This window comes from Salminus brasiliensis, chromosome 9, assembly GCF_030463535.1.
Source record: "Salminus brasiliensis chromosome 9, fSalBra1.hap2, whole genome shotgun sequence".
Classification (NCBI taxonomy): domain Eukaryota; kingdom Metazoa; phylum Chordata; class Actinopteri; order Characiformes; family Bryconidae; genus Salminus; species Salminus brasiliensis.
Window position 1 is genome coordinate 39,834,603 of NC_132886.1, and position 21,198 is coordinate 39,855,800.

General features: G+C 47.2%; 1 protein-coding gene across 3 annotated transcripts in view; it reads left to right on the top strand.

Moving 5' to 3' along the window:
- The first annotated feature begins 2,912 nt into the window (after positions 1–2,912).
- LOC140562622 (low-density lipoprotein receptor-related protein 8-like) overlaps positions 2,913–21,198 on the top strand; it is a 79,952-nt gene continuing 61,666 nt past the window's right edge. For all 3 annotated transcript variants that reach the window (XM_072688410.1, XM_072688408.1, XM_072688409.1), the window contains exons 1-2: positions 2,913–3,016; positions 3,571–3,690. In XM_072688410.1, coding sequence (XP_072544511.1) covers positions 2,950–3,016; positions 3,571–3,690 — 187 coding nt within the window. In that variant the 5' untranslated portion in view covers positions 2,913–2,949. The remainder of the gene's footprint in view (positions 3,017–3,570; positions 3,691–21,198) is intronic.

Sequence of the window (21,198 nt, forward strand, 5' to 3'; positions counted from 1 at the left end):
GGTTACGCGGTGTTACCCCTGTCCGCAGCGTCCTGGACTGGAGTAGCAGGTAAGTGGTGCTACACTTAGTTTCTGGACGAGTTTGGGCCATTAAAGAGTGAATAAGTGTAAATTTGGGGAACAGAAGCGCTGGGTTCTAGCAAATGTGCAGTTTTTCAGTTCTAATAAAAAACCAGGCCAGAACAGAAAGCTTTCTAGGTTCTTCAGTCTTCAGGAACCTTTTTGTCCCCGAAGGTTCCCCCACAGCTTCATAGTTGAAGAACCTCCAAAATTTCCTCGAGGATCGAGAACACCTCCCACAGATCTGGGCTTTGTTTTGAGGTGGGCCGTGGGGCTCTCAGACGTGAGGTGAAAAGCCGACCCAGTTCCCGTGATGAGAGCGAATCAGGCCGTGGCATTCTTTCGTTCGGGAGTGGAGGTAAACAACGCCGCAGCTTTGACAGATGAACAAATCCATGTGTGTGACATCCTGGACCTCAATCTCGTGGATGCGTCGGATAGCTGGCCAGTGGCTTTTCAGAGTTCTGAGTCTAAGCCGCAGAGACCCGGCTGACCTTTTGTCTCTTTGTCCTCTTTTCTGTCCTTTTCTGCCCCCCCCCCCGAAGCAGATTTCTGATTTCCTTGCCGTGGGGATAATCGCTTTCCTTTCCTTTTCTTTCCCAACCCGGACAACTTTCAGGGATCATTTAACACAGGCACAGTCACAGGCCTGCGCATGCAGCCCGATCACATGGGCGCGGAAGAAACGGGACACCGTTCAGAATAGAGTCGCCCACATGCCTTAATGTTCCTTTAAATGACGTGAAAATGATGAATTCGACCCATTTGCAGAAACGGTGTCCTGTGTGCGGTGGGAGCAGTGGCTCGCCTTTGCCTCAGATGAGCTTTATTGTATCTGAGTGAAGACAAGAGGAGCGCCATGACTTATTAGGCAATCTGCTAAGGCCTTTTATTAGCTGGCGTCTCCAGTGTGTAGGAGGGGGCAGCATTACGGGACGTTTCTTCTGTCAGTTTTTTCAGCTTCTAGGATTCTAGTTTCTGTTAAATCTATAAAGATCCTTGAGGAACGTTTAGAAACTGTGGAGGAATCTCTTAAGGTGCTTTGAGGAACCTCTTCTTAAAGTTCCTCCACGATTTCAAACTGAAGAACCTCCAAAAATTCCTCAAGGATCTTATACTTAAGGCTGCTAATGTCGTACTTATATTCAGGAGCTTCTAGAAACACACTTATAGACCTAGTTGTGAAGAATGTTTATTTGGTCATCAAATTCTCAGAAGCTACACATTCCCACTTGTCCAAGAACCTCTCGCCCAAGAATTGCAGTGCAAATATTTACACTATTGTCAACCTTGCTCTTCCCTCAAGGCCCACCTGCTATTCCCTGGTGCTCCACTAGGGGGCCCCCTGCCCTAATTCCCAATGTAAAGTACAACAGGGTGGAGAAAACAAGCCCCAGTCTGAAAAATTACGGTACGTGTTCATGGTAGTTCTCCGTCCGCTCTCTAGGCACGTGCTGGTTATGCGTGGACAGCGTACTGTTGCTTTTGCCTGATTGGTCAGCGTATGTAATTTGCATAACGTTGAAGCCAGCTCAACTTTTTCCGCATGTTCGCACCACCCACTATCCCACAAACCCTTGTGCATTATTTTAAACACTGACGAAAATGAGTGGAGCTGTTTAATGAATTAAATTATATTATTATTATTATTATTATTATTTTAATCTCCCCCGTTTGTTTATTTAATTACTCTCGTCGATCAGTGCTTAAAGCGCTGGGTTATCGATCACAGGGTTGTGGGTTCAAAACCCCGCATCCGTTAAGAGCTGCCACTGTTGGGCCCTTTAGCAAGGCCCCCTTTAACCCTCTCTGGTCCAGAGGTGCCTTTACTGCAGGGGTGTTAAAGTGAATTCCACGCCCCAACTGTAGGGGGAGCCCTGTTCACACCTGACCACCAGTTGACCGTCCTCTGTTTGGTTTTGACAAGTCACCCCATCCATCCACACCCCCCGCACGCCTTCCCGTCCCGTCCCTTCCGTTCCCCACAGCTTTTATTAATGCAGAAGCTGAAGGTAGACTATTAGACACGCTGGGACCTTTCTGCACGAAGTGGGAGCAGGCTCGAGTCCCTCTGCGGCTGTAAATTGTCCTTTTTCACAGAGGAACGAGGGAAAGGTTGGGGGAAGGGTTCAGCTCCAGCTTACCATTATTAAAATGACTGATTATCCGTGGCCCAGTTTTGACTGACGGAATCTCTTGCGTTGTCGGAGGGCCTGCTGTGCCTCCCATTGTTTTACTGAGCTGTAATTGTCGCCCTTGTGAAAGTCACCTTAAGTGTGAACTCAAATAAAAGCCCAGCAGCCCATTTCCTTTTTTTTGGGGCCAGTCAATGCCCTTATTTAATTAATGAATCCATTAATTTAAAATAATAATTTTTTTTTTTTTTATAAAAACACCCTTTTATTTTGTGAGCTCTGGTAGCTGCTCCTATATCACCTTCCTCTGCTTCAGCTGTAAATTCTATACGTGATTAGCAATAAAGCCCCGCCCTTCATTTTAGCATAAACCCGCCCCCTCCAACGTCGACGCATGCTATGGCTCAGAATCCGCGATCTCTCCCCGTTCAGTCGTTTAAATATTCAAATATCTGACTCCCTCCCGCCTTGTTTGATTGGCTGTAATTCGCGTAAGCCCCGCCCTCACACTCTGCATTTCACGTGAGACCGTTATCGGTCTTAATTCAAAAGGCCAGGGACGCCGCTGCTCGCGTCGCTAGGGCAACATTCCACCCTCCGTTTTGCATAAACCCCGCCCGCGTATTTGCATAGCCCCCTCCCGCGCTCGCTGATTGGCCGCTCGGTGAAGCAGCTCCGTCCGCGTCGACTGAGAGCGGCGTTATCCGGACCTGCTTTGTTTGTGGATGAGCAGCAGCAGCACCGCGGCTCCGAGATGTGGACTGTAATGGGCAAATTACTGTTTTTCCACTTGCTCGCGACGGAGCTGCACTCAGGAGAAGGTAGGAACAGAAACTGAGGACGTAAACTAGTGAAATTTAATACATTTGCTACGCAGGACGCTGAGAAATGCGTGCTGGCGATGCGTGGTTTGGCTTATTTGCACTATGTGCACTACTTTCTTGCAGCCCATGTGCTTGTGAGAGGTGCTGCCGTCCACCATGGCTTAAATGCATCAATGCATGTGGCGAGATGTGCCACAAATACTCCATAACAGGCTGAATTATGGAAAATAAACTGACAGTTATTGTTCCTGGAGCATCCTCGTCTTCATCCTCCTCCTCCTCTTCTTCCTCCTCTTCCTCCTCCTGCTCCTCTTTTCCTCTTCCTCCTCCACCAGACCCATAACTGGGCTTAAGGCACATCTGTTTATTGAAATGGACCCTGTCTCGTTCACTAGATGCTCTGTCTGTCTGTCTGCTTGTTAAACGCTTCACGGAGGCTGAATGAATAGTGGAGGAATAGCTGGTCATGCCACAGGCGTTCATCCAGGCTTCATGGAGCTCAGTCTGGGTCCTAATGGCTCATTATTGCTCTGTAACGCTTTGAAACACAGGGGCTGAAGCGGAGTGCGAGGACGGCCAGTTCCAGTGCAAGAACCAGAGATGCATCATGAGCATATGGAGGTGCGACGATGATGATGACTGCTCCGACAACAGCGACGAGGAGGACTGCTGTGAGTAACTGCTGATGAAGAGTTCTGAGTAATTTGCTGCTGATGAGGAATGAGGAAGACCACTGTAAATCAGTAGCTGATGAGGAAGGCTGACGTAGGTAATAGCAGAGCAGCTGGTGAGGAGGACCATGGTATGGTTATGATTGATGAAGATGAGGGTTGTTATGAGCTAGTTCTCCATTATTAGCGAATGAGGAAGATGATAAGGGAATAGCTGGTGAGGAAGAGTGTTGTAAGTAGTTGGCGGGTAAGGCAGGAACTGGTGAGGAAGACTATCATGGGGTAATTGTTGATGAGCGAGATTATCATAAGGTCATGGCTGGTGAAGAAGAGTGATGTAAGTTGTTAGTGGATGAGGAAGACTATCATAAGGTTACTAGTGAGGAAGAGTGTTGTGAGTAATTAATGGATAAGGCAGGAACTGGTGAGGAAGACTATCATGGGGTAATTGTTGATGAGCGAGGTTATCATAAGGTCAGGAGGAGTGGTGGTGAAGAAGAGTGTTGTCAGTTATCAGTGGATGAGGAAGACTATCATAGGGTTACTAGTGAGGAAGAGTGTTGTAAGTTATTAGCGGATAAGGGAGAATTGTAAGGCCGGAACTGGTGAGGAAGACCATGCTAAAGTAATTGTTGTTGAGCAAGTTTATCATAAGGTCAGGAGGAGTGGTGGTGAGGAAGAGTGCTGTACGTTATTAGCGGATGAGGAAGACTATCATAAGCTAATAACTGGTTAGGAAGGGTATTGTAATTCAAAAGCTGATGAGGAAGACTATCATACAGTCATTGCTGGCGAGGAAGAGTGTTGTAACTAATCAGTAGATAGGAAAAACTGGTAAGGCAGGAACTGGTGAGGAAGGGTGTTGTAAAAGCTGATGAGGAAGACTACCATACGGTCATTGCTGGTAAGGAAGAGTGTTGTACGTTATTAGCGGACGAGGAAGACTATCATAAGCTAATTTAATTATTGTGTTTTTTAACCATCCTTTATGAACCCACCTGTCAGAATCTGAACGCTCAGCTTTATTTCTACTGATCCCTTCACATCCCTCCGCCGATCAGTCTTCCCACAACATACAGCGCATCCCTGCAAGGCAGGAATTTTCCACCTTAAATGACTCTGGATCTGCAGCGAAAATAACTTCAACCACTACAGATCGTCCTGTATCAGTCAGTGTTGGAGATGAGTAAGAGGTTTGGTGTGAATTTGCAGTTCGTTGCTTAGAAACCTACTGACTCTGATGGTTTCACAATGGTGGTGAATGGATCCAGACCTTGGTCGCCATGACTACAGCACAAATCTAGCCATTTTATTTACTATCCATGTCCACCAGTGAACCTACCGCCACCACGTGTCATACTGATGATCTTTAAAGAAGAAAATGTGTTTTCTTTAGGGACTATTTTTTTAACGCATAACATTCCTTATGTATCCCTCCACCAAGAACGGATTTTGAAGATCCTTTTACGCCAGAAGTTTTCTCGAAACTATGGTGGAACAGCATCTTGCACTTCAGGCAGTGTGTTCTTAAGAATCCCTGTGAGGGAGCTTTTAAAGGTTCAATTCAGCACCTCTGTGAACAGTTCTGACTCAGTGAGTTTATCTAGAACAGAGGATTTTACGCCAAACCCACCAAACCCCCACTTTGACTGACAGAAACGTTGTTATTATTATTTATTTATTTATTTATTTGTTTTTTTTGATGGTTAATTATTTTGTGGAATCAATGGAATTCCCATTTTACATTAGCATGTGATGAAGAAGCTGATGTAATTAGCAGCTGATGAAGAGTCTCTCGCAGGTCTACGGCTGATGTAGAAGTCGTGAGTGCTTGGCGGGTTGTTCGTTAACAGCTAATGAAGAAGTTAGCGGTGGAGAGCGATGTCCGTTAACGCCAGATGAGGAATGCTGCTGGATGTAATGGCTGATGATGAAGAGTGTCAGAAGTAATTATTGTCAGATGATTGTTGATGAGGAGTGACACGCCAGCGTAGGTCTTCTCCAAGAGTCCACCTGCCTTCTGGTCCAGTCTGTTATTTTTCCTCATCCATTACAAGTTACGCTTTAAAAGCCCAGAAAAGTCCACTTTGATCGAGGTTGGCCGGAAATCCAAGTTCTCCAAGTGCTCCAGAGCTGCTAGGGGCTGGACAGTTTTTCAATAGGGTAGCAGTCTGTGTGCTTTCCTGATATGTGGATATTAGACCAGGGTTTCCATTGCAGTCCGTTGGGACCTCCAGCCAGCCCACGGCCAGCTCCAAACACATCTGAGGCCGGGCGAAATCAAGGCTTTCATGATGCTGATTACTGGCTCAGGTGTGGAAATGGAACAAAACAGGGGTGGAATGTGACGGGGTGGTAAATTGACTTCCTAAAATGGCCACAGTTCTTCATGTGGTTAAGATCCAGGCCTAGCAGTCAGGCCCATCATTTTCTTTGCGTTAATAGTGTGGACATTAAAAAAAAGAAAAAGACTAATAGTTTCGCCTTGCTGTTTTTGCGTGACGGGGTGGTTGAGTTGAGTCAAGCTGTTTTACAAGGCTGGTTGCTGGTGCTCAGTGAAAATGGAACACCACAGGAGTGTGTAGCCTGACTGGGGCTCCCCACGAGCATGGGGTGGAAGGAAAACCCCAGTTATTAGAAGTCGGTCAGTGCCTTCCAGCTAGCAGATGACAAGAGAAGTACAAGATACACCGAGGTTTGTGGTGATTTGCCAGTCGTTCCATGTCCTTCCAAGTTTGTGGAGCTCAAGACGGGATTGAGTCAAGACCGTTTCAATTAGGATGGAGCTCAGCGCTTATCTTGTGCTCGGTAATAAGCTTTGTTTTCAGTTCTGCCGGTTTGGAAGCCCGTGGTAAAAGTCTTCGCTTAATAAATGGAGTTTTATTGTGTTGAAGCATTGTTGGGAAATGTCATTGTCATTAAGGTGACATTCACTCAGCTCTCGTTTAACTCCGCTATTATGGAGCAAATTAATGCCAAGCGTTTATCTTTACTATTTTTTTTTTATAATTTTTTTTTTTTTACTTTTGACATTTCAGATTTCATTGTTTGAGTGGCTGGGTCGAACGCACGATGTGTGGAGTATAGCGGGACTGCCGTGTACGGAGTTGAGAGTGTGGCGAGTTCTGGATCTACACGACCGTATTAGACGTTCTGTTACTGGTTTTCCCTCCAATACCTGGTCCTCAGGTATCTGCTCATACTGAGTACCGATACCGATAGCCAGCATATCTAACCTAGCTACTCGATAATGCCCATGAACCCAGATATTACACTTTTTACATGTCATTTTGGAAATGCCCGTGTTCCCTATCCCAAATAAAACATAGTGAGCTTAAAATAACAGCTTTAGCATTTAGCATTTACTGGCATTTACATGTACTGGAGGAGATGTCCTTGCCCTCCTAGTGTCGGGAGCATTGCTAGTGCTAGGGGGAGCTAAATGTAACAAACACTGAACTTGAGCGGAACTCATTCCACGTTGGTTTGAAAAGAGCTATGATCGATTTGTGCTGCTATAAAGAAGCATTTTATGGAGAGATGAGTGTGTGAAGAACCTTTCGAAGGTTAACGAAGGTGGTTCCCAGCTGGGAATGAACTTTTCGGGTTCTGGGAGCTAATTATTTGTGGTGAAAATGCACCAGACTGCTCAAAATTAGGTGTTTGAGGGCACCAAGTTCTGCCTCTGTGGTCTGGAGGTTGTGGGTTTGAATGTGTTCGAGTTCTCCTCCGCGTTGGACGGGATGGCATCACATGAGGCAGGATGTTTTTACGGGGACAGTACATGAACACGCACAGTGAGGGAAGTATTGACAGGGGCAAGATTACGCTGAGGTTCTGAATGTCGTTTTTGATGAACTGCCCAGTGTCATTTTCTTTACATTAATAGCGTAGAAGTTTTAAATCAAATATTTACTGGGCGTGACGGGGTGGTTGGGTTGAGCTTTATGTTTATGGTACTTGTCTGATGGTCTTATCCAGAGATCTTCCACTTGAAGGATCCAACTACGCAGGCAGGAGAAGTAGAGTTGGGTGTCTTACCCAAGGACTCTTATTGGGGTAGAGTGGCGTGCTTTCCTGGCCAGAGAATTAAACCCTGGTCCTTTTTGTGAGTCACTAGGCTACTTGACTACCGCTCTTGAGGCGAAGCGCCTGATTACGAAACGATAATGCATTCTAATTAAGACTTGAGACAGGTGCAAAAAAGGGTCCCAGCTGGCTTCAGATGTACCAGTATCTCTCGTCTTCTTGCTCTCTTCTGTCTCTCTCTCTCTCTCTTTCTCTCTCTGAGCATGTGGCCTACATTTATTTGGCACAAAAACAAGCCAAACAAAAGAACAGCAATCCTCCCCGCAGAACCATCCCACCTCCCTATCCTATGCCTTGTTCGTTTTGTTTTTACTATGTTATGTTTCTGTGGTCATGCGCTCCGCACCGGTGGACCACGCTCACCAGCTAAAGGTCCAGGCCAAACACCGCTTGACCACCCCATCATCGCAACAGAAGGACTCCCGAGGCTGCTGGCTGAAAGCGGGTCACGGGGAGTGTTTGTTTTCTTGCATAATTCATGTGTCACCATCACAGGCCTGGTAAGCTCGTTGTTGTGACCCCTTGTTCAGTTTCCCGCAATAAAAGGGCATAAAAGAGGCCTCGGACGATTATGGCAGGGAAGACGTCCAAACCGCTTTGCCTGAGGACTTCTTAAGCTGTATGCTGCACCGCCACTGGTGGCCCAAATCAGGGAGAACCAAAACACAACTGTTCACACCTGGTGCTGCCAGCATGCGATATCCAAAGCCCATTCCTTCAAAATGCAAGACTGCGAGATTCGGAGCACAAGGTATGTCCAGCGTATTCTAAAACCCAGCTCAGAGGTCAGACGCTGTGTTTTTTATTAAGCCGCTGATTCACTTGATGAGCAAGAGACTAGCGGCTTATGTTGGCCAAATGGCAGTGAGTGCGGCTTGTGTGATTTAAGTGTGTGTGTGTGTGTATATATATATATATATATATATATATACATACATACACGTATAACCCTGGAAGGGTTGTGCACAGATGTGCAAATGCACACACATGCATCTACATCCCTGTTCAGAAGAACTGCCACTAGAATAGGACTCTCTGGAGCAGATAAACATGAACCTATTGGCACCATGCTGCCTAATGTCAGGCGTGGACTAGTAGAGGGGTATAAAGCCCCCTAGCATTGAGCTGTGGAGCAGTGGAAGAACTGTGTTTTCTGTAATGATGGTGGGGCTCCATCCACTTTAGGGATGAGTTGGGGATGAAGTGGTGATCATCCCATATCCTGAACTCACTAACTCGTTGTTATTGTTGCTGAATGCAATCAAATCCTTATACAATGCTCCTCCAAAATCTAGTAGACAGCCTTCTTCCCTGGGCAGTAGAGACAAATGTTACTCCACAAAAAGCAGGATCAACTTTTAATTTATTTATTTATTATTTTTTTTAAATATATATCCTTGATTTCCGAAGACCCAGTGAATGAGCAGATGTCCCAATACTTTTGTCCAAATATTGTCCTGTGCGTATTCCACTGATCTGTATCCAGTTCAGTGTCGTCGCTGATGCACAAACAGCTGACCTTTCCTTGTAATGTATTCCCCCTGATGTTTCCTTGTCCCATCCCCCCACCAGCCCCTTTATTCCCCCAACAATGGCACTCCCAACGGATGCGCGAGGGTCCTGCACATAATCCAGAGCCTTCGCGTTGCATCATCCCAACGTGATTGAGCGATTCCTTTAGTAACTCTCTCGCTTTCTAATCCTTTCGCGTGGAGATGAGCAATTTCGTTGCTTTGTTCGGTGCACTGACTCATCCAGGGAGCGCAGGGAGGCGATGAGGTTGAAGAAGAAGAAGAACGCAGGAACCTTTACGTAATTGTTATCAGTGTGGGGAAATGATCACTCGCGCTGTTGCAGGAATCACAATTAGTCTGGTTTTGCCCTGTTTTCTGATGCTGTGATCTCATTAACGGCGAGAGATTCTTCTGATTAGCGCCCCTTCAGGCCTCGTTCTGCTCGCTTCCCGTTTCAAAGGAACGGTATATATATACAGCCATGTTCACGAAGCACCTCCCCCTCCCCCCAAGCCCTCAGAAGAGGAGGCATGTGGCAGCGTATGTGTCTGGTTCAAAGGAGTGCCGGCTTGCTGAAAGCTCAGCTTATTTATTCAGCCATCAAAGCTGATGTCAGTTATTTGGGAGATTGCGTAAGTGGGACAATGGCAGCAGGGGAGAGCTGTTTTGTTGGTGTTGTGTGTTTTTTTTTTTTTTTTTTTTTTTTTTAGGCCGCATCAGAAAACAACCAGCTTCGGCAGCCGAGCAGACATTTCAGAGCGTGTCTCCGTCCTGAGTCCACTTCTGTGGCTGCCTTCACTCAGTGGGCCGGCCTTCATTGCCGTAATGAGCCTACCATCAAACGGAGCCTTGGGGAAAATCGAAGGGGACCAGCTCAGCATGCTTCAGCTTTCCACATGTGGACTATTGATTGAACTCTGACGAGGGATCTAAGCTTGGACGACAATTTAAATAAGGACGCGATGGTCATCTGCAGAACTGTGGTTCTAATAATGAGGTGATTTTATCATGATGGAACCTCAGGGTTCTTAACCAGGCTGAGAGTTTAGGTTCTGATCTTTTCTTTAAACTTTAAAAAAGCAACATTAACAACATCTGGACGTTCTTCAGTTTGAGACTTGAGCACAGTTGTCGCACTCTGATGCAGCCCAATGAGAAGAGGTGGTCTCGGCCTGGTCCCAAATGAGCTCTGGAGCATTTTGTTTGTGGTGAGAACGTGATCTGCCTGTATCCATACTGTAAGTAACTACACTGGTAAAAGTAGAAGATCCTTGAGGAACGTTTGGAGGTTCTTTCATTTGAAACTGTGGAGGAACTTCTGAAGAAACGGCTTGTAGAAGAAAAAAAGGTTCCTTGAAGGTTCCTCAAAACACCTTAAAAAATTCCTCCACAGTTCCGAAGTTCCTGAAGTTCCTCAAGGTTCCTGAAGTGCTGTACTGCTCCACAGCTTCATTCCGTGGATGAAGAACCAGGGCAAATTAAACTGACCGTAAACTTTTATTTCTCAACAACTTCATTCTCTTAAAGTACGCATTAAATAGCTAGCCTGTTTGTCGGTGCGCTAATGATGAGCATTCTAAGCAGCTCATTTTGTGCAATTTTGTACGTAAAAGCTAACGGCCAGTAAGCCGAATCGTAATGCCTCTCAAAATGTACTGAGTAAAATGTAAAAGAGCTGGCTGCTTGGGACAGCCCTGTTTTCTGGAGCTTGACTACTCGCCCCTTCGACTGAATAGCGGGTCACAATAGCGAGTTCCTCTCTGTCTGGACAGATATATCCAATTCTGCGGTAGTCAATGTGTTTGGATTTAGCCGTGGAAGTCATTAGGCGCTATCACAGCCACATTTGGCATTTGAAACTGACTTCACAGGCCAAACGATCTGGAGGAGGTTCAGATAATGAAGCGTCTGGAAGATGCGCTTCTCATCTTTCTGACCTTGTTGATGTTAATTGCTTCGTTTCCGTTGCAGTTCAGCTCGCGCGAGCCTGCATAATTTACTGCAGATGGAACGAAATCACAAATTTGCGAGAGGCCGGAGTTAATGTGCCTCGTTTCGTAGCGTACACCTGCAGCACCAGCACCACCACCACCCGCAGAGGAACCTACGTCTTACTTATTATTAACGTGTCCCAAAACCGCTCGGTCTCATGGCGTATGGTTTAGCATGCCAGGCTGATCTCCTCACCCCCCTCCTGCCTCCTGCCCCACGGCCCTCTCTCCTCAACCCTCTTTCCTCAAGAGGGCTTCACTGTCAGCCTGCCGGATGAAGCCTTTTCTAGTGGGGCTGGAGAGAGAGAATCCCACCCAGACAATGGAGCTAGGCGAATGCAGCCCTAAAGGAGGCCCTGCCACACAGACAGTAGACAGCAGTGTGGACACAGCTGGCGAAACCCCCCTTTCAGTTCCGATTTGGGACGCTTCCTCAATGTGGGGCGATACGTATCCGAAACGCAATAGTGCGACAATCCGAACTTTTGCCTGATGGGACGTCATGGCGCTTCTATGCCAGTCCATTTTCACATTCTCTAAAGCTTTGCTAGGGCTGGGGGGGGGGACTATGCGTACCATCAGGTCCTTGCAGACTGCTGCCCCCTTCAGATTCAAACCCTGCAGGCCCCCTGACGCTGACTCACAAAGCCATGAGAATGGACCAGCCCCTCCGCAGTTGATGGCGAGGCGATGGTCTGCACCGTCTGCATCAAGAAGCCCTTCAAGCTTCGAGTACGGCTCGGCTCGACCCGCCATCCTATAAGATCCACGGAAGACAAGCGTCCAGACTTTTTTCTGTCCTGGTACAGAAGTGGTGGAACGAGCTTCCCCTGGGTGACGGAAAAGACCGAAGAGTGTAGGCCCATCTCGTCTAAGACTACTTGGGCGTAGAGTAGTGTAGTGTTGAGTATTGTGGTCTTCGTAATGACTTCTGTGTTTAGTAGCGTCTAAGCTGAGGGGGATCTGTTGGAAACTAGCATTTACAGACTAGCTAAGAGTATTTTCTGAGTAAACAGTGAAGCACTCCGGTACGTGTCTCTGGAGAAGAGTGTTTGCTAAGTGCCTTCAGTGTAAAGGAAGGAGTGTGGGTTATTGGGCGAACAAATAACGAATTAACTACGATCGATGCAAATCGATGACAACCTTGTGATCTTCCCACCGAGTTCTGCTGTTTATTATTAGACATGCTTGATTAGGATGCAGCAGGCATGCTCGCATGCAATACAATCGTCAAATTTCTGCGGTTCGGATTACTACGTGATGAATTGTGCAGCCCCGGGAAACGAAAAAAGGGAAAAACAGCGATATCAGATGAGACGGATTAGAAGAGGGGAAAAAAAAAATCTGAGGAAGAAAACAAGCAGAGCGAGAAGTAACTGGAGCGAGAGCATCAAAAAGCGAGAGACCTGCTTTCTCCACAGGAGTTTCGGAAACTTTGCATTTCTGAAGAATGGCCGTGACTTCTGCTGATGCTACACGGTGAGAAGCGAGTCCCAAACGACGCTGAAGAATTCATGAGCTATCTTCATCTCTCCACTTTAACATCCTGCCCCATTACTTATCCTCCACAGAGGGGATTCCTGCGCCATGTAACTGGGCCACTTTGAGCAAGAGGGTACGGCGCTAGCGCTGCTCTGCGGGAACATCTGCTGGCGTGCACTCTGCACACGAACATCATGCACCTTCATTCCGCATTCTCATCGCCACGTTCCCAGAATTCGTCTGTTTACCGCTCCGGTGAACCTACAACTCATGTTGTGTTAAGGAACACGCGCGAGCTGAAGCTGCTAGCGTTGCGCTCTGGATCAGAAAATCATCCCAGGCGCTACGTTTCCACTTCAGAACATCCTTTAACCTAATTCCTCCTGTTCCCGACACATTTGCCCACATTGTCCGACCCTTGCTGCTCGATTCGCAGCCCCCAACCTCGAATGACTTAATCCTTGAACTTTCGCGGGGTTAGCGTCTTAAGCTAAGCGAGCCGCGCTATCTGTGCCACAGATTAGCAGTATGAGGCGCGTCCGCTCCCTCTCTTTCGCCGGGCCTTCCTGTTTTGTCTAGCAGCTTGAACCAGCTCCCAGTGTGGCTATTAGGGACTCCGCGATTCAAATCCAGCCATTATCTGCGATTAGAGAGAGTGACTCTTAGGGAAGATTAGCGAATGCTCGGGGAGAGGGCGCTTAACACCGATGTCGAGGCAGGGCTCAGACAAGTGCTGCACGTCTGTGGCCTCTTCCTAGTAGCCTGCTGCACAGCCCGGCTCATTGACGAACCCTTCCTGAGGTAAAGGAGGCGAGTTGAAGCTGGGAGAGCTCTCAAATGGACCGGACAGGAGGATCACTACGGGAGATACACTAGGTGGACAAAAGTATTGGGACATCTGCTTATTGGTTGTTGCTTCGGAAATCAAGGGTATTAAAAGGAGCTGATCCTGCTTCTGTTGGAGTGACTGTCTCTACTGTCCAGGGTAAAAAGCTTTCTGCTAGATTTTGGAAGAACATGGCTGTGAGGATTTGATTGCAGTCATGGGTGAGGTCAGGATGTTGGAGAAGATGATGATGATGATGATGATGATCACCACTCCGCCTCATCCCAAACCAACTCCCCAACACCTTCCATCCAAAAGTACTGGATGGAGCACCTCCATCCATCATTCCAGACTACACAGCTCAATGCTGGGGGGCTTTATACCCCTCTAGCCCACGCCTGTTGTATTGGCAGTACTTCTCTACAGGGACTAGACGAGCTATGTGCGTATGTATTAGCAATGGGTGCGGCTTAAGTAGCTGAATGGATTCTTTAGAAGGGGTGTCCACAAATATTCGGACATATGGTTTTGGGGCACTGTCTAGATACACATGACTGTATGCAACTGGCCCAACAAGCTGTGGCAGTGCTATGGTAGTGCAATGGTTAGCTCAGGCCTGTCTTAAGATGTTTAGGTTCCTCATCTCCGGCATAGAACGACTGCTTTAGGTTGGCAGAGGAACCTGAAGAGTCCTCCTGAACCACCAACACACACCACTACAGCATTCTCACTCTTCTCATTATGTCCAACAAGTCAATGTCAAGCCAGAACCTCTCCCTAAAAACATGGCTCTTATCCAGGGGGTCCTGGGATATTTCTTGAAAGTACATAGATCTATATTTTTGAGGACATATTTTTATGAGTATGACTTTTTAAAGGAGGGCCCCTAAATCTTGCGCTCCACCAGCGCTCAAAGCACCTACGGGATTCTTAAAATTACCCACTGAATCATCCTGCGAGGGTGCCCAGAGTCTTCTCAAGCCTCTGAATGAGTCAGAGGATTTCTTAGACATCACAATACCACCGAATTCAATTACCAGCCCATGAAGTGTCCGTGTCAGTGACTGATAGTTGGCCTCCTGCTGTGTCAGGGATGTAGAAATTACAGGCTTTTTCCATATAATCACAGGTCATAAAAAGCCAAATGTTTGCGGACGCCCCTTTTAATGAATGCATTCAGCTACTTTTATGTTGCACCCATTGCTGATATATACACATGACTTTGTTGATCATGTTTATGAGACGTGGGGTTTGGGTTTGGTGTGTTATCAGGGACACTGGCGCAGAAGAGACTCTGTGGAAATTCTGGAGTGTGTGCTCGTGTTTGTCCGCTGGTGGCTGCCAAGAAAAACTTTGCCTAGGCCGCCAAATAGGTTAGAGCCATCGCTGGTTGAAGCTGTCAATCTCCTAACATCTCTCTCGTAGACCATAAATCTAATGTCTGAGCAGTGTGTGCCAGAGCCGGTGTTATTTAGCTTGTGTGTGCTGTAATTGCAGAGCAGTTGAAATGATTAGACTGCGCTTCGTACTATTAGCACAGCTCGCGGCAGATCAATAAGGCTCACGTTGGACGACCGAGAGGCCTCGTAATCGGCTGATCCGGGAAACGAGGCAGAAAGTCCGCGGTTCCGTCGCCTTCAGCTGGCATTGCTGCTATTGCGACATCATTTCTCTCACAAAAGGCTGGGAAGCCGATAGAGGAGACCATATACGATGACAGATTGCGCCTCAGTCTGTCGCGCAGTTATCAGCGTGCTGTACTCCCCAGGATTCATAAGAACGCTTTAGAGATACCAAGAATGTTGTATTTTCCGCCGGATAGATTTGTACTGGAGAGTATTCCTCAAAAAAAAGGCTTTACGAAATCTGGGGAAAGGATTACATGCTCCTCATGAAAAGCTGGGGGATGGGAAAGAGCGCTGCTTTAGCTCCTGACATGAAGGGTAAACAATCAACAGTTAGAGCAGGGCGACATGACGATGATATTCGTGTATTGTCAAATCTTCAAATCTTCAAATATCCTGATGTATATATTTGACCATATCGCCCAGCCCTATCAACCCAAGTTCTCGTTCCAGGAAAAGAGCCCACGGGTCGGCTTGAGCTGCATGAGCTTCATTGCTTGAGTGCTTCCTCTGGTGCGGTACCGACCACCTGTGGAGATTTCACCTCCGTAGCTCTGACAGCAGCTCCGCAGGGATTTCCGTGAGACTCTGTGGAGCTCTTTAATAGAAGGAGAACTCTCCGGTGTCTAGCACTTGGATAACGTCGAGGGAAACAGCTTTGTAGTCCGCTTCATCAGTCGTAATGGGTGAGCGTTTCTGGCCGCCTTTGCTTGGTTTTCTCTGAAGCACGACTGTGCCGGTTCATGATGTGCGTTTTGGTTCGAGCATGGGTTCGAAACCAACCCCCAGCAAGGGGCTGTTGAGCAGTGGAGCTGTGTTCAATCCAATACCTTTGGTATACATTGATGCACCAGAGCTAATCGTCCAACATCAGTATCTAACTTTACTGTGGCTGAATGCAATCAGATCTTTACAGCAGTGTATTAACATCTAGGCTTAAATCAGATGATGCAATTACTGTTATGAAACATTCCCAGTCACGGGAAGAATGACTTTCCGAAGCTTTTTTGGAAATGTGGTTCAGTGAGAGGAATTTAATTAAATCTTCTGTACATTAGTCACCAATCGTTCGGCTTCAAGTGCCGCACAGCTTAATCACACATGCTGCAGATGGGATTTGCACCTCAGTTGCGTTCTTGTCTGGCTGCGATTGCAAGTTGATCACAGGTTTTCTGCTCAGCTGTGTGACACAACGTTAGCGTGGCTGGTTTCTCAAGCAGGAACCTCCATTATTCGAGCGACGCTGATGGCTGTAGATGAAGCATTTTTTGTTTCCATACAGAACCCAATTTATGTGTGAAGAACCTTCTGAAGGGTTAAAGAAGCACTGATCTAGTCAGTAGTAGTAGTGATGGTGAGAGCAATGAAAGTAATGTTGATTATGATCAATCAAAGGTAACGGTAATAATAATAGCAGCAGCAATTAGAATAGTGATGAATAGTTAGAGTTGGCCTCCTGCTGTGTCAGGGATGTAGAAAATAGGGGCTTTTTCCATATTATCACAGCTCATAAAAAGCCAAATGTTTGCGGACGTTGGTGGGTGCCAAGAAAAACTTTTAGAAAAGCAATTAGAATAGTGATGAATAGTTAGAGTCCATAGTGGGTGGGCAACTGGTCCAAAGATGCCGACAACAACGGTCCATATTCCATCAGTGTCAGGCCGGACAGGTGGGCAGTCATTATCTCAGAAAAAGGTAAAGAGATGGAACTGCGTGGCTAACGGCTTTTTAGCCTGTTAACCATAACAACTAAGAAGAGAGCCAGAGGGTAACGCAGACATGGGAGCACCCTGAAGAAGCCAATATAAAGGTTCCTTACCAACTTTATGGTTTTTCACACTCCCATATCTTTTTTTAAAAGTGGTTTATTATGATTTGTAAAAGAAGACGCCATTTTCTTCCATGGCGTCACTTAGCGAAATCTTTGTAGCGCCGCTGTAGCAGGTTCCAGAGAGTCGTCCTCTCCCACACAAATGGAGATTCTCTGTTGCCAGCAATGGGTGCAGCGTAAAGTAGCTAAATGCATTCATTAAAAGGGGTGTCCACAAACATTTGGACATATGGTATGGTATAACTTATTCCGGTTCGTTTTTGAGGGAGTTTTTGAGATATTTGAGAGGTCAAATCCGGCCCTAATCTGCTGGCCTAGTTGTGTCTTATTACCTTATCTATGGCAGATTGCTTTGCGGAAGCTATGCTAATGAGCATGTGTGTAGAAAACAGCTGGCGCTTCGTGACACATGTAGATTGACCCCGAGGGGCAGCTCCACTGATAGGCCGCATGAATAGTTCATGTAGTATTAATGAGTGTCTGTCACTACGGTAAAATGTTGCTAAGGAGCCATGCCATCGGAGACAGGACCGCCCCCCCCCCCCCCCCCCCCCCCCTTCCTTGGGTCTGCACAGTTCGGGAAGGATGCGGACATTCTCGGACTTTGAGAAAGCCCTGCCATGGGGATCCGCGGGTGGTGTTTTTGTCTTGTTAAGTCAGTTCTTTATTCTTTCTGCTGTGGAGGTCGAGGTGCTGGCCTACCTGATAATGGTGAAACACACACACACACACTGATACACACACACTGATACACACACTCTGTTCAGAGCTGTGAAACACGCTGTCCGCCTACACGTCTCTCCTTTTGCATGCCTTGCCTGAGTTGTACTCGTTGTGTTTGAGCTGGGGATGTTACTATACTGGAGTGCACTCTAGTAGTGGGGCGTTCCAGGATCTGCACTAGCTGCACCACGGAGTCACAGGTTTCCCTAAAAATTTGAAAATCTTGACTGATCAGCTTCTTCTTCTGGGAGTTACATCTCAGACTTCTGCTAGATCCTCAATGACCGCCTTCCAGGAGCTGTTCTGAAAGCAGCTCCAGCTTCTGAGAGCTGCATTTCTTTAGACGCTGAAAGCTGCTCTAGCTCAGAGGTCGTTCTTTCCCATCCGTTCAGAGGCGCTCTAGTTTCTGAGAGATGCTGCCGTTGGTGAGATCCACTCTAGCTGTTCCAGCTTCTGAGAATCGCTGTAGTTGCAGAGAGACCTTTTCTACCTTTTCCAGTTGTAGTTGCTGGAAAGCTGCTGAGAGACGCTCCAGCTCTTGTGAGCTGCTCTACCTTCTCCATTCGTTCAGAGACACTCTTTGCAAGGTGTTCTACCATTCCCATCTGCTGAGATGCTACCCATTCCAACTTACGAGACACTCTACCTACTGAGAGCCGCTCTAGACGCTCCAGCTCTTGCGAGACGCTCCTCTATCTGCTGAGACGCTTCATTTGCTGGGAGATGCTCCTGCTGCTGAGAGATGCTCCTGCTCTTGCTTCTCCAGTTACTAAGAGTTACTTTAGTTGCCAAGAGATGCTCTATCTGCTCTAGCTGCTGAGACACTCTTACTGCAGTGACTCTGCTCTAATGCAGGAGAGGAGATGCCAGATGGCTCCACAATCCCTGCAGTGCTCTCTCTCCGACATCCCCCCCCCCCCCCCCCCGCGTGTGGCATGCACCCAGTGATCAAAGCTTGCGCTGAGCCCTGCCTGTAGGAGAATGGCTTGAGGCCTGCCAGCATTGCTTAAATCTGGACAGTGACTTTTGAGAGCTCCACTCGGGGCCAGTGGGTTTAGAGTCCAACACCGTGTGCCACATCTCCAAGGCAGTTTGCACTCGCTGGCAACGGTGCTGCTATAGCTTAATCAGCAAGAGGCACTCGTCTGTTGATTGATTGTGGTTGTATGGAGAAGACGAACAGCTGGAGGGGGGAATTCTGCGGCCCTTTAAACCAACAAAGATTGAAACTGGGATATGTCCGGGTGGTCACTTGTAGGCTTGGGACTGACCTGGGTTAAATAGATTTGCTAGTGTGGACCATGTTCAGGCATCGTAGGTTTGGAGTTGTCTGTTATATAAGGGGCTTTAGGGCCTGGAGGAGGAGTTCGGGGAGTGGTGCTCTGCAGACAAGGAGCCGTGCTCGTTTTTTAGCCATGAAGGTGATGAAGTTCAATCAGTCACATGACAAAATGAACCAATCATGTAACCCCACACATGGCGCTAGAAGGTCTGGAAGCACTAGAATCAAACCCCAGACCTCTGATTACAGGAGGGCCAGTGATTTGGTTCTCTTGACCGCTCCCAGCCTCCAAAAAAGACTTAGACCCTCAACCGAACCTTCCGAACTCTCCAAGCCAGTGGACCTGGGTCCAGAAAAAAACCTCTAGCCTGAAAACGCCCTAAGACACTCCAACTAATACGGTATGCTGTACTCAGAGCAGCTATTGGCTACAGTCCAAAAGCCTTCCAGCATCCTATCGTGCTCCCATCAGGAGCGGTAGTGTGCTAAATAGAAGGCGTCGAGTGTCCGTGGTGATCTTGCCTCAAATCCTGATTTGAGAACTAAAATAGAAAAGGAGTTTCAGGGATTTGAGGGCACTGCCTTTCTTCGTCGCTCATCACGGATGTGTGTCATTCGGCGTTTTGGCCGTGGTGACGTCCAACCAGGCTAAAAACGGTCCATGTTTGCGAGGTTTGTCTCTCGCTTGTTTCGCCAGCAGTTCGGTAGACATGGCAACTGTTTACCTCTAATTCCTCCGGGCAGTGTCTGAACCACGGCCGTCTGGACTCCGATGCGACGGGCAGCTTTCCAGCCCGGTGGACATTTAGGAGGTCAGGACGAGAACCTCCTCCCCACCTCCAGAGCCTTACTGGAACACCCTTTAGCTCGTTAAGTCTTTCATATCTGGGAAGGCGTTCAAATGTTTGTGGACACCCCTTTTAATGAATCCATTCGGCTGCTTTATGCTTCACCCATTCCATGCACACACACACAGCTTGTCTAGGCCCTGTAGAGAAGTACTGCCAATAGATTAGGACTACTCTCTGGAGCAGATAAATATGATCCGATTGGCACCATGCTGCCTAATAATGCCAGGTGTGGGCTATAGAGAGGTATAAAGCCCCCCAGCAGCATTGAGAAGCTGTGGAGCAGTGGAAGAACTGTGTTCTCTGGAATGATGGATGGTGATGAATTGGGGAGGTGGGGACGATGAGGTGGGGTGGTGATCGTCATCCAACTTCCTGACCTCATTAACACTCTTGTCACTGTATGCAAGCAAATCCTCACATCAAGCCGTCTCCAAAATCTAGAAGAAAGGCGTCCAGTTATTTCAGGTGATAGAAATGAGTAGGTGTCCCAATACTTTTGTCCATGTAGTGAATCGATCACATTTGCAGCGGTATCTTCAGCCTATTCATTTCTGGACCTTCACTCTCCACTCACATATGAGCCCCCAGTACTAGTTGTACGATAGAAGGTTTTTCATTTTCCATAATGCCTTAATCTCAATCCTGAGTTTGGGAATAGCGCCTCCGCTGCACGGGAATGCATTGAGATGTAATCTAGACATCTGTTGCTGTGTTATTTCCCTGAGCGACTTAATGAAATCGTTCGGTGAAATGCTCAGGGAAAGTCTTAAATTCCCCAATACCGAGATGTGATATTGATTATTCAGTGAAATATAATGGACTGGGCAGTGCGCCAGGATGTGCTCCCGTAGCTTTTTTTTTTTTTTTTTTTTCTTCCCTTTCCGCTCGATCCTGCTGCCACAGCGGCTTCTAGCTCCGAGGTTAGAGCCGGAGCGACGGTGCAATTGTCATATCATTGTCCTCATTAGTGCGTGAAGCAGTAGATGAATGTAAATGAGCTGAGAAGTTGACATCTGGGTGGACCAGACGAACATGAAGCTCTGTTTTTTCGTGCACTTCGTCCCGTGAGAGACAATTAGAAGTAAAGCAGCGGAAAACTACCAGAGAGACTAATGCAGGACCCCCTTTATCCAACGACGAGACTGCAAACCGACGCTCTTCCAGTCAGTCTTCTCTTATTGACTAAACCGAGACCAGAGAGTGAACCAGAGGAGAACTCCGGGACTCAAATACTGGAAGGAGAACGCAAGAATTTATTCCATCCAATCAATGTAGTTTCATTCATCAGCAGCTC